General features: G+C 42.4%; 1 protein-coding gene across 6 annotated transcripts in view; it reads left to right on the forward strand.

Moving 5' to 3' along the window:
* The window catches only part of rgs12a (regulator of G protein signaling 12a), a 37263-nt gene that overhangs the window by 3657 nt on the left and 19141 nt on the right, over positions 1-14465 (forward strand). For 5 of the 6 annotated variants that reach the window (XM_038730704.1, XM_038730705.1, XM_038730706.1 and 2 more), the window contains one exon: positions 1782-1874. In XM_038730704.1, coding sequence (XP_038586632.1) covers positions 1782-1874 — 93 coding nt within the window. Of the gene's footprint in view, positions 1-1781; positions 1875-12914; positions 13044-14465 lie in introns of those variants that run through there. The other variant, XM_038730709.1, reaches the window with a different exon arrangement.

Here is a 14465-nt window from a genome sequence, read left to right on the forward strand (position 1 = left end):
CCTTTTTACTGGTTGTGTCTACCGGTTGTGACCAGTTCAACTAAACAGGCGTTTTTTTTCCTTTATTTTCTTGTTAGAAGCCTGAAGAGGTAAAAACATATCCAATACTTGGCAAATATGTTGACAAAATAAACAGCGTTTTTTGAATGAACATTAACTGATCAATAGTACATGCTCTTCCATCTGTGCTGTAGTTTGAATATGTGAATAGGCTCCTTGCAGATAATTTCTTAGCCATGCGTTCATGAGAAATCCTTACGTACGGTGACAAATGGTTCCATTGTAAGTGGAGACACACTGAGACAAGCATTTGTTTCTGTACTTCATTCATGTTCAACACAGCGACACAGGAAGTATTAAATGGTCATATGGAGTTGAGTTTCCAGACACTGAGGGCGTGTTAGGAAGCCTGTTTTTGGTGGCACCTAAAATGAAATACAATACTACTATTTCAACAGTCAATTGGTGCTGAGTGTGAGCTGAGCTGAGAAAGCACCTGTTGTAAGTCAATGATGTCATTGTCATAAACGCGTGGAGAGAAGGAAGCAGGTTTTTTATTTTTGTATGTTAGTGTACTCATTGCCCACAAGATGGCCCTGTGCATCCATGTATTCCCGGAAATGAGCCTCCCTCAGGAAATCAGTGGTGTGTCTGCCTTTCTTTCTCTCAGCCACATAACTGACTGCAATTAGTTGCCATTAATGCTAAAATGTTTGTGTAGACTACTGGAAATCTAAATTCAATTTAGATTTTAGGATATGTCCAGTGTATATTTAACAAAGTTCAGCAGCAAAATCTCTGTTGTTTCCATTTACGGTCTGCATTGTTGATGTCAACTTTATTTAAGCAAAGTATATTGCTGTGTTTGTATAAGTGGATGGTGTCTTTGTCCCCCAGCTTGCGTTAGATCACAAAGACGACAATCTTGCACAGGAAGCCAGGCAAATTACAGGGTAGAGCCCATGCCATGCAGCGGTAATTATCTGCAATTCTTAAACTCTCGTTCAAACATTAGACACAGCCTCTTCAATCAGAAGAATAGGGGTGGATGGTGAAACAGAATTATCTTTTCAAAGATGATTGGCAGAAAGACAATCTATCTGATGTCTTATGGTAGTTTTTGACATTTAGACTGGGAAATTCGTGCTTCTGTGTTGGTACTTGGGTATGTGACCAATCTGAATGATGTCAGATTGGGCTGTGTGTCATTACCGGTTGTATGTAAATGCAGAAGCTTCGGTAGGGAAAGCTCTCAAATCTAGTAGAAAATCTGATATTTCTAGACATCTACTTTAACTGACCAACCTCACGGTCACTTCTCACTTTGGTAGTGTTACATTTTCATTTACTCTTACACTCTATGAATAACTCTGCACACAAACACTTTATGTCATGGAATATTGTCTTAGAGTCAGTGTGTTTTAAATGTTACTTTTTATATAAATTTAAAAGTATACTAGTATAGTATTTTTGAATGATTTTGCTTTTTGAATCTTACAAAGTAATGTTTATTACAACTTCTATTTTTATCTTTTAGTTTTTCAAACTTTTAGGAAGATGCATTTTCTTGGAGTTTCAAGACCAGTAATGACTGTAACAGTGAATGTGATTAAATTGATTTGAATTGAATTACAGTAACTTGGACCCAGAATTATTGGCATTAATTCACATGGGGGTTCACAAGATCAAAGCTGCTAGCCGGAATAAAATGCAAATAACACAAAGATAAGGGTGTTATTTACTTTGTGTCTTGGCTCATCTGTCTCCTTTATCTTTCACAGGGCTCCAGGTTTTGGGGTATGGGTGTTGTCCGAGCCTCTAAGCGTCGCTCTGCCAAACGTCTCAGCCTGGCACGATCACTGGATGACCTTGAGGTAGGCATCAAGTTTTTTTCTTTTTCATTGGTTTTCCTAGAGGTTTGATTTCTGCTAAAATCAGAAAATTCATATTTTGTAAGTGCTTAATTTAATTCATTCTGCCCTGGCTCCGCTACAACATTTTTTTTTTTTTATAAAAATGGATCATCAGTGCTTTTCTAGAGTTTCAATGTCATGTTTTTTTCAAAAGGCTTTTTTAAAATTATAATGTTCATAAAATGACTGTCTTCTGTATGTCCAGTTCTGCTGGGCCTGTATGCAGAACATAGATCACTAATGTGGACATTCAGGTGAACCATCCCCCTTTCTCATTCTGCTCCACTTTCAGCTATTTTTCAACCTTTCATTTCCGTTGCCTTGAACTCTGCGTTTGCTGCTACACTTGCACCACGGGGCGACTCACAAAGTGGCCTTTGTGTGGACCAGAGCCACGGCGCTGTTTGTTTGGCCCCTCTAATGAGCTCTGCTGCACGACTGAATATCGTGCTCGCATTTTCTCATATAAATGTTGCTGGGGAACTCTGTTTCTCCGATGGTCTCTGCATGCATGCGTGCATTACTCATGCAATGCTGATTCATATTCACAAAAACACACACACACACACACACTCGCTGTTCCTACATCTCTTAATTGCTCTGAAAGCATGTGAACAGGCACAAAGACGAGCCAAAAAGTGGCACACTGTATTGCATATCCACGCATTAGTCACAGTCACACACAGACACGCCCGCAGACCACACATTGTACTCAAAGAGGCACAGCACAGATCTCCTCGGGATTGTCCCAGCACTCTTAAACAGTGCTGTTGTTGAAAAGCACCAGGTTTTGAGCAGGTCTGCCCCAGATGTACAGCCACAGGATTAAAGATGGCTATAAAAGGCTAGGACAGCTGCAGAGTTTCTTCTTACATAGCACAACGATTATGCCTTCTTTCATTGTCGATTTACAGTAATCACTAGTCCACAGTGTGCTTAAGAAATATCCTCTAGCTTCTTATGGTTCTCCCACCGTATCCTTACTGCGTGTTCTATTTGGGTTATCTTGTCTTTTAAAGAAGTTGTAAATCACATGTTTTTGTTTTGTTTCTAAGCTCCAAGTCGGCTGATTTGTTTTTGTTGGTTTGGTGATGTGTTTCATTATATCTAGTTGCTATTGTTATGGCTTCCCATCAGTTGCAAATTAGGTTGCATCTTTCCAGAGTTTATTATCATCCCTAACAACTGATGCAGCTTTTTTTCAACATGTTATGAGACATTTATGCCCCGCTCTCTGTTCAGTTTAAAGTGTAGAGAACTAAGAAGCTTTTATCTGCTGTAATCAGTTTATTTTTTACACTTTCACACTTATAGATTATTGTGTTGAGTTCTCTTTCTTACAACTTGAGTTTGCCTTGTTACATAATGTTTTATCCGCCTGTTCTACCTGGACTTCACACCTCTACAGGAGCTACTGTGACATCAATAGGGAGAGGCAGGTTCAGGCTGGTCTAATATGTCGGAAGTCTTAGTAAGAAAAAACTTAACAAAACACTGGCCCTACACATGCGAGCATTGTGGGTAATATGGCTTCTGTACATTTTCAAGCTCTGACATGTTGGCTGTTGTTTAAATGGCTGACTTTAATCAGCTGACGTTTGGTTTGGCATTTATGTATTGTGGAAAATAGAACCCATATTATTCAACAAAACTTGGATTGGGATGCTGTATTGAGTTATGAATGTGGATTTTTGATTGCGTAGAACTTGGCTGATCTGCTTCTCATTGTCTCCTTTGAAAATCTGTATTCAGAAAGCTTCTTGGTGCAGGTATGTCACCGTGTGTTTTTGGTTACATAAGATACCTTTTGATGACAAACGAATAAAAAAAGAATATTTCATTGTCTTTTTCAAGGCAAACACCAGATTTTATCAGACCACTATGGGGAATCCATTTCTATTCAAACTTTGACATAGTCACAGCTGTGCAAACAGAAGTGTTTGCTGTTTGTTTTGCACGGAGCCACATCAACTGCAGTTTTGAAGGAGTGAAGTGAACGTTCAATTTCCCCGTCCAAATCTTTACAAGTTCATATCAGCCAGTGACAGATAAACTGAGACAAACAGTTTTAATAAGCGTGCCTTCAATTTGATTCTCAAGGAATTATTACCTATTTATGCCCCAATCTGGGTAGTTTACTGTTGAAAAATAAACATGTCAGTGCTTCTTGGTGGCGACTACGTAATCATGTGGCAACATTGTTTCTAAATTGTCAGAAACATATATAATTTCTGCGCTGCAATGTTGGCCGTCACACACTGATACAGGCCATCTCTGATTAGAAAAACCTCTGGCAGTGATATCTCTCTGTCTCTATCTCCTATGAGATAACATCCAAGAAATCAGAAAATCAGTTCTCGTAGGTATTCGGACCGCATCTAATCAAGCACAGTCATTTACCTCTTGCAGTTTTATGTCATGGTCGGCCCAAACAGCCCAAGGATAAACAGCGTAGGGAATGTCAAAGGCAATGAGACACTCACCTAGCACTTTCCCCCTGGTCTCTTGTTTCAAGAGCCGAGCTTCACAGTGGACTGTGGTCAGAGATCAGAGGGTGCGCTTCTACAGCAAATCAAAGCCCAACCAATAGCCAGTGGTAGTTCTGTTCACACTTACACTTATGGAAAAGTTTACGGTTTATCTTTAGCAAAAGATTTAGAGAAGTACTTGTTGTCTTTTTCCTCCACTTCAGAGAGAATACAGATAATGAATGATAAACCTATCAAGACTACGTACCACACCGAACAGTTGACCTCAAGTGACTCCTCGCCTATACATATTCAGTGATAGCCGCGTGCGTACGAACTCAAGGGGGTTGAAGTGTTTGGCTCCTGGCACGCTTTCTAACTTGCACATTGTCGTGAAGGATGTTCTAAGGGACTGTTCTCACGGCAAGGTTTGCAAAAAATACGTGATAAGCTTTCAGTCAGTGCATGCATCTGGACTCACAAGGACACCGTGAGATTGTTTTGAAGTTCACCATCAGTGCTCAGGGCAGACCCCTGCGGATAACCCCTGTATGTGGCCTCGCTGCATGTTGTGGACGAGCCCAGAACAATTTGGACGCGTGTGGCCGTGTTGCTTTTTCCACGGTCGGCGGTGTGCGTCACAGTGGCTAGCACAGGAATGAGCAAATGCTTTTTATTTATCTTCACATTACAAAGGCTCTGCCACATAGATTTTGCAACCCAAACACCAAGTTAGGACAGTGTGTGTGTGTGTGTGTGTGTGTGTGTGTGTGTGTGTGTGTGTGTGTGTGTGTATATATATATATATATATATATATATATATATTCAGAGACATACATTTTGAATGTGTTCCTGTTCTGATTCAGTAGAGGGAGAAACTGCTGTAGAATTCTTTGTTAGTGCCGACTTGTTTTGCCTATATCTTGTGTGTCTTGTGTGTAGTGTTTTGATGCATGCTGAGCTTTTATTGTCAGATCCACTTCTGTTTGGGCATATCGAAGCATGCGCCTGTTTCTGCACAGCACTTGTCAGAGCCCTACTGCAAATGGCCCCCACATCACGCCCTCCGCTACGCTCCACCACTATGAGCCGCTTCTCATCACAGACTCCTTGTTTTTTCAGCTCCAAACACATGCTTTGCGCCCCGCCGCTGCTCAGCAGATGACAGTGTTTTCAACTTTGCAGAGGTGACACCATTAGTGTTCACACTGACTCTTGTCTTCTTCTGAGGTGTTGCTGCATGTGAAAACATCTGTTAATGTGTAGTCAATGTAGTCAATGCAAATGCAAATTTTGGGGGACAGCTCTTTTGCTCCCTGGATGTGAAGTTGCTCCTCTCCCTCTAGGTGTGGAGACATTAGTAGATCTTGTTTGCACGCCTGCGAGTAATGGATCTATCCTGTGGGCGTAGCAGAAACCAAGAGGAGGCATGAAGACACAGACACGGGGAGGGAGGTGAACAGAGAGGGAAAGAGGAGGAATCTACAGCAGAGAGAGAGCGAGAGACAGAGAGAGAGGGGAACCGGCAACAGAGGAAGAGAGAGGGAGCTTTTGAACTCCCAGTAGCTGTCAGGATTTTCGGCTCTCCTGCACGCCCCCTCCTCCCCCCACTGAGCTCTGTCTCCTCTGCACTGCAAACACTATCGCACACGCACCGCGGCACTCTAGCGGATGGACCCGTTTACACACGGCAGGCGTGCGGAGCAGCACTGAAGAGAAGCCAAACACACGCACACAACGCCATACATGGAGCAAACTTTAACCCTCAACTCAGTAAGTCTTGCTGTGACATCCTTGAGTCTTGATTTTTTTGTCTGTCTCCACTTCTCTCTCTGTTTGGCGATGCCATCTTCATCTTCCACACTATCTCCCACTCCCATCACACACACGCGCGCCACTGTTACTTTTCCTTCTTTGGGCTCTTTGCTGCTGTTGTAGCCTTCGAGAGGCATACAGTGGTTAGCTTGTGTGGTCTGTCAGAGGAATGTTTTGACCAGTGCCAGCTGAACTCTCACGGTGCTGTATGACACACACGCATAGACACACACACACACACACACACTGTGCTGCTGTACACAGCGAAATATGGTCTAGGATCTATATGAGGATACACGCTGGGTTTAAATTAGACGTTATACCAAAAGGGTCTTGTGAAGTGACCAAGATTATTTCTGTAAACTGCGGTTGCTTGAGGGCCTTTGAATGAAGTACACTCTGTTGCACTCGCCCAGAGAAGTGACCCGAGATGAGAGGTCACTGTTGTCATATAGAATGAAATGCTCAGTAGCATTGTATGTTTCTGATCATGTAATAGGCGCAGTTTAGTTTGAACTTGAAATGGTTGCCTGTGGTTTTGCCTTGCCCTTATTGGCTTTGTGCAGGCACGTCCCTGCTCTGATTCACCAGTCCTCTTATTCACTTATCACACACAAGCTTTTGATAAAATAGATCTTTTTCGGTGCTGCGGGATCTCTGTTGTTCATACAATAGGTCTTAAAGAAGCTTACACACAGTAAATCCAAACAACCAACCTATGTGCACGTACAAGTCGAGTTATAATTCTTATTAATATTATAATGGCTGCTAAAATTAGATGCCGTACATCATTATAAATTCGTCCTTGTGTCTTTGCTGTGGGTGTTATGACTTGAGCAGATGAGCAGGAATAGTGTGTTCCTGGGGATTAGAGGTAGAGGCAGGAGAACACGACGCACTTTTATCTCGCTGACATCACATGGCCAGCTCTGGAGTGTGGGTGGACAGTTGCACTCACGAAATGTGTCCTTAGGCTAGCATTATAGGATGCACAGTCTAAACTGCCTGACATTTTCTAAATGTCTCCGCTATGATTCCTTCCTCTTCTTCTCTTCTCCAGCAAGAGGTTTTATTGCAATTACGTGGACTTCTCTCTCCAAACCCACCGACTGAAAAAAAAAACAGTACATTAACACAACAAAACTTGAGTAGAAGTTCTTTAACTGTCCAGCTGCTCGGAGTATGAATGTGCAACAGCCAATAACCAGATGACCAGATGTGGCTGTGGTTGCTGAGTTTGCTGTTTGACCGAACTGTAACCACGGAAAATACCCGCTGCCTCGCCATCTCTGCATGGAGACGCACTGTAGCTCCACTCTGCACACTATGACATCATCTATCGACATTCAGGATTAGGATTTTTTTATTTTTTTAGTTAACCACACAGCTCTTCATCATTCCCTGTTGATTGGCCAATGGAAGATCTGGTCTGAACCAGGACCTCTATGGATGTGATACACAACTTGTGGAGGTGATTCATTCCCCACACACTGTTTACCTTCCTCAATCGTGCTATTATTAAACTTCTTTGCTTCCCTGAAAGAGAATCTACTGCCAAGGGAGTAGAGGTTTCTCAACAAGGAACAACTGCCAAAGTCTTTTATCACCTCTCTGGTAACAGTTCAGACATGTCTGGGATACAGCGGACAGCTTGTCGTGTTCAACTCTTTACCTCACACCTGAAGCTCAGACGACGCCGTGGCGCATTTGCTTCACGTCTTTGAGACATTGAGCAAGACTGCTTGTCTTGTTTGAACTGGAGTGGAATCGAGGCTCGGAAAGTGAATGTAGTTGGTATCTTTTAGACCTTGTGTTGGCGCAAGACGCTGCAGGACTAGGCCAAGGTCTTGTCTACATTGCACTGTGGAAGCCATAAACATGGATTGTTGGGGCGGCCAAGTTTCTCTCCCTGTGATATTGTGAGGGACTGGCTTGGCGCTCTACTTTGGCCAACTAAACACTAACTTTCCCTTGTGAACTGTTTCTATAACATCTTCATCCTGTTGTCAACATAACGAAATGTGATATCTGTTTATGTAGCTCGGTTATTTCATGTCCTTGTGGCTTTAGGTCGAGTAAAGCGCTGCATATCGTTCATGTTTTGAACTTCACCGTGTGTCATGGTGTTTCTTAGGGCAGTAGATAAAAAGGTTGCCCTGAAATGCAAATGACATAATTATTATGTAGTACAAGATGATGATATAATGTCTTTAACTGAAGAAGTTATTGCCATGCTAAATACCCATAGAGACAAAGTGCCATCCTATAGCCCCTAGCCTAGAGGGATAAACTTAAGCCAAACTTGCCTTTCCTTCTTTCCCAGCCTTGCTCGACCAGCTCAGGTTCCCTGCATGACCAAAAGGATTAGACCGTGTGGTTTAAGGTCAGGAAGACCTAACCAGGAAGTAAATAATCATGGCAGTTCCTTGTCAATGGCAACATACAGCCGTATGCACTCCCAGCATGCAGATTCTTTCATACTGTGGCTTTATCATCACACAACAAATGTACCCAAGCAACTGCACACTGTACACTAAGCTTTAAGTTAGTTTGGTGGAAAACCGGGGGGGGGACTCAAAGGGCTAATTATAAGTTTCAGGTTTCAGGTTGGAAAGTCCATTTCTGGTGTGTTTTTTTTATGGAAGAGAAAGAGAGCAGTAACAGGGTGTGGTGGCATCTTATGTGGTTTACCCACCTCGAGCCCTCCAGGCTCATGTGAGCGCAGCCCTTTCTCCATGATAATAAATTGAGATGGGAGGGGTCGTGGTCACTGGTTCTAGTTTTCCTCTCTGAAGTTATTCTATTTTTGTGGGGTTCAGCTGTGCCTTTTTAAATCAAATGTAATTTAGTTGTTACTCCTTTTGTATTAAACATTTCCACCAACCTGCTGACCTGTGACAAGTTATTGGTAGTGAGTCCGATGCCATGAGCTGTACAGTTTCAGGCAGAGTTAACAATGGTTAACATCAGATTTGACATTGTTGTTATAAGTTGGGGAAGATAAATTCTGATACTGGTTAAAGCGCCATGTTCCTGCCCGTGCGAGAAGTAGGGCAGCAAATGGAAAAAAGTAAACATCTCCATTCAGAGGCATGCTGGTACTCCCTGTCAACTTTTTTATCAGCCACAAGTGGCTAATACACACTCACACCGGCAGCACTGAACAAATAGTAATGCCACTTTAATCCAGAAAGGAGCAGAGCCGTAACCATCTGCTGTGGCTAACCTGTTAGAGTTTGGGAACGGGCAATAGATTATTGCAGATCAGGGGGATTAAGAGATGAAAAGCATTGTGCCGATGGCCTGTATTTGCATGTAAATCGCTCATGTTTTTAAAGACACTGAGAGCAACCCATTTGTTAGTTGAGGGGATTACATTTAAAATAGGCCTCAACACAAGTGTGCACTCTCAGGGCCAAGGACCAGAAATGTATCCACCCAGCATCGTTGCAATGTTTGACTGAAGATCTTTTTTGTTTGTTTGATAGAAAAAACCCATTCAGAAAACTCAACTACAAATTCCCACTCAAGTCCTGTAATGTAGTCTATATCCGTTTGCATGGATAAAATGGCACGATTTATTTTACACCCAAACATGTACACTGTAAGTTTTTTAATGTAAATCTGAGCCTTAAACTCTTAAACTTCTTGTAAATAACTGAATACTTCTGCTAGTTGGGTGAGATGATGACCTTCACCAACAGATTTGAAGGATGTTTTGTTTCACCCTTGTATCTTTGTCTGTTTGTAAAATAAATCAATCAATACATACAGATTTGGCACTCATTTTAAGGAAATAAATCCATTGGCTGAAGCCTTGGTTGGTTAAATGTGGGTTCGGAATCTAAATGTAGATTTTACCATTAGACAAATCTATTTTTATGTCTTTTTTTGTTACTGAGAAGCATCTGGAACTGTCAGGTTAGCTGCAAAACACCATTACCTTTTGTCTAGAAATGAAATTGCTTTATAAGACTTTAACTGACTCAAGAATCATTAGCGTCATTGAGGAAAAACATTGAAAAGTTATTTATAGAACATGTGAAACTCAATTAGATCACAAGAATTACACTGCTGGCATCATTTTTGAGGCTCTCGTGACAGAAATAGAATAGAGACTTTCGCAGCCCTTGATCTATAGACATAATGCAGAAAGGAAATCATGCTAATTGCGGTTATGTTGTTTACCATCCCTGGACCCCTTGCATCACATAAGAATGCTGACCTCATCACATCCTTGCTAATGTGATAGTGTGTCTGGTAGATTTTCTGTGACAAACAAGGGATCTTAAATCCTTGCCCCCCCCCCCCCCGCCACATACACACACGCACACACACACACTCTTTCCCTCCGCTTGGTTGGGGAAGATATGTCTCTTCCATCTTATCAGTCACCGCGCCCTCGCCCTCTCTCCCTCAAAAGGAAGTTGCCTCCACGCAAGGCTCTTTCTTGATGTTATTTTCAGGGGAATATTTTGTAGTCTGCCGCAGATAGCAGGCCCAGATTATTTTCCGGCTTCGGTCAAGATTGCCCGGTGGAGAACTTGACATGCAATTAGCAAGGTCTTGTGACAAGCAGTGCTCATTGCTGCTGTGAAGCCCCGCAAGAAATGCTTCCGCAAATTGATTCAATCACGGGGCGGCACAGAGCTCACGTGAAACCTATTTACTTTGTGGGAGCAGTTTCTTCAGTTGGCAACAATTGGCAAGCAAGAAATAAAAAATAAAATTTTGGTTTGAAGAGTCCCAACATGCTTTGCTCTTGTAATGTTGCTTGTTGTAGATGTGCTCACCTGGCTGCGGTGAACACTCAGGGAGGTCGAAGGGCAAAAGGAGACCTGAAGGGCAGAGGTAGTCTGTTCTGTCTTCTGGGATTTGAACACAGTTATGGATGACTCAGCTTAGCACCATGAATAGCTTTTAATTACTGCACGACCGATTATATCTGCACATGAAAGCAGACACATCCTGCCTATCTGTGTTGCAATTCTGCATTATAGCGTAAAGTATGCCGTGCACTATGTAATTATCTGTATAGTACAGTGTTGAATGTACCATTTTGCACAGGAAATGAAACAGCATGTATGCTCATGAATTCATATTCAAATTCATACAAGCAAACATTCCTGGAGGATTACTTTGTAACGTGAATACCGTTTTTCTTCTGTTCATCTGTTAGCAATTGTGACAAAAGATAAAATGATTGTTATCATGGTAACTTTCCAGAGTAGTAAAATCCCGGCTCGTATAAAATGGATGAGCAGTATTTTGGCGTCTGATAAGTCTTCAAGCTGATCTGATTAATAAAACTGGACTTTCTGGATCGTGTTTCATAGTCTCAGTATCTAAAGCAACTCTTCCTTACCAACACAGCCTTATGATTTTTTTTTTGTAACACAGGGTTGTTGGTCTGAACATCCTCTATGAATGCTTTCTGACGGCAGATTTATTAAGGCTGCGTCCCACAATTTTTGTAACTTTTAAAAAAAGTTTGTCAATCCTGCTCCCAGTAATAGACCGGGCGTGCAGAGGTAGTAAACTTCTCTCGACCTCTTTAAATAAAATAAAAAAATTAATCTTCACACAACTACTTCTGTCACTTTTGTTGTGTAGAACCGACAGCAACATATGAAAGGCTTTGAGGAGAGTCTGTCTAGAAGTGTGCAACGTTATTTATCTGCATTTGCACAATGCAGGGACCTTGGACACCTAGTGTGCAACCTAGTATGTTTGTGTCATACTGGGGCCTTTTCTGTCACCTCTTCATCTCTCTTTTGTGTGTTTGCATACACAAATACCTCCTGGGTGGGGGGGTTAAGATGTCATCTGCGATTGCCCTCTTCGAACAATCAGCACAGCCATGCACATACGACAGACATCCAGTTTCCAAATTGATAGACCATGTAGAAATCTAATTAGACAGGAGAAATCTACCGTGAAAACCAGGCTGCTAATAAACACTGTATCTCATCCATCGTTTACGGCAAAGTTAAGTGCAAAGAATGCTAGCTCATTTGCCACGGAAAAAAACTCAGAGGGAGCCACCCGTGCTTTAAGAATAATAGTCGCTCCAAAAAACAGTTGCCTTGCTGATTGTAGAGATTTTCCAGAAATGTGGAGGCACAGTGCTGTAGCGGAGACGAGGAGTGATGCCAGAATGAAAACCAATTTTCTGTTTCTGGTGCATGAGCAAAATTGCTGGGAGAAAAGACAGCTTGATAGAATTATTACTGTTGGGGGCGTAAGAACTGTGCTCTGTGACAGTGTATAATAGAGCTCAAACTTTTATTTTGATTAAACAAAATTCATCTGGTTTCAATTTAAGCTGATGGGCTACTTCTTCTCTATTTCAAATAAAGAGAGAGTGCCCCAACTGGAAACAAAAGAGGGGGGAAAGGCCAATGTGGTTTTGACAAGGCGAGTGTGTGTGTGTTTTTGTGAGGGGAATAAATGGGGGGGGGTTAATTCATCTGACTCCTTCATGCCACTGTGGCAGAGGCTATATGTATTGTCGGGCGGGTTGCCATGGCAACAGCTGCGGAGTAAGGAAATCTTTCTCTTCTCCTTCTCAACCCCCCCCCCCCCCCCCCTTTCTCTGTCCAGTACCATGTCAAATTTCTGCCGCTCTCTCTCTCTCCCTCCCTTCCTCTCTTCCCCTCTCTCTCGCCGACTTGTACAGACATGGTTTGCAGAGTTTTGGGTGGGGAATGTTCAGGTATGCGTTCGCACACACACACACACACACACACACACATAATCTGTCTGTGTACTGCTGGTGTAGCAGACTAGGGAACAATGAGTCTCAAAAAGAGACTTTCCTTCAAGAGGACCTGGAACTTCAACACTGTAAGTAAACTTGTGGTTTGCCGGGCGGGCCTCGTCTTCCTCCGTGTAAAGCGGGGAGACTCCTTTTGCTCATATAAGCTGTTTTTCTCATTAATCTCCCTCTTTTGTTGCTCGTCTCTTTCTCTCGCCTTCTCAGAACAGCTGTTTGAAGCGGTGGGGACTCGTGGTTGTTTGTTTGCGGGGTGCTAGAATCAGCCTTGACTTGTGTAAAACTTTAGAAGTGGCTTTTTAAAAAATCTGTGGTAAAGTGTTGAACAGGATTTCATCTCAACCCAGTTTTCTGAAGGAAGGAACGCGCTTAAACAAGCCCAAAAGATAAAAGAAGTCACTTTTAAAAGATGAGCATTACACTCTGAGAGAGGTGTTAATGGGTGACATTAGCGTTTGTGTGAATGTGGTTTATCCTTCGACTGGGAGTGTGTTTTTGTCACGGCGGCTCGCTTCAGATCATACACATAAATCTGTATCGGTGTGATCATCTACGTTCCTTCAGCATGTGGTGTCTCGGGATGCTAGACTGTACAGCGTGGGGGCCTTACCACAGTAAAGCTGGAAGAGCGTTTTCCAGCTGGAGAGCCAAATCCTGATCCGTGTGGAGCCAGGGTACTCGCTGTGACTTGAAATGTGATTTTGTCCATTTGGTTGGTAACATCCTAATGTGGACAGCTTTCAGAGGGATTCCAGCTGGGAAATGGGAGTTCTGCAATTCAGCCCTGCATGAAGAGGATCAAAGAGGTACTTCAGAGCCACCCACGGTGAACCAGCTCGTCACCAGAGGTGTCAACAGAGGAAGGGAGTGTGTGGACAAGAGGGGACGGTGTGCCTGGGTCATCACTTCGGCCTCACTGTAGTGGACTTGAGGGCAAGGAAGCAATAACAAGTTGAAAAACACACAGTTGTGTGTGTGTGCGTGTGTGTGGTCTAACCCCTGCGGCCTCATACATACAAACATACACACCACCCTCTGTATCGTTTGCCAGCTCTACCTGGTCAACTTTTAATTGTGCCACGTCATCATTACGTCATTTAATTTGAGAAAGTGCTTATGCTTAATGATTAGTCATTAAATAGATAAGTTGATCCACAGATTATTAACCAACAATACTTTTCGTGGCCAATTTATCATTTAATTCATTAATTGTGAGGGTTCGCTAATTTTCTAAGTTTATATCATTGTAAACTGAATAATTTTCAGCTCACCTCTTATAGAGGTCATTTAATAGAGCAAACATTCAGTCTATTATTTGAAGGAAAAGATATCACCAAATTAATCCACTGCCCCATTTGAGAATGCAAGTAGAATTTGAATTCACTGAATTGACGTTGTCACAGGTTAGATTAACTGCTGGATTTTGCAACATTTCCGTTCATTTATGGGCTCTTCAGCCTGCTTACGCAACGTATGACATATTTGTCATCAAC

Source organism: Micropterus salmoides, unplaced genomic scaffold (genome assembly GCF_014851395.1).
Source record: "Micropterus salmoides isolate LMB-PRFRI ecotype aquatic unplaced genomic scaffold, ASM1485139v1 Ms_hic_scaffold_2, whole genome shotgun sequence".
Classification (NCBI taxonomy): domain Eukaryota; kingdom Metazoa; phylum Chordata; class Actinopteri; order Centrarchiformes; family Centrarchidae; genus Micropterus; species Micropterus salmoides.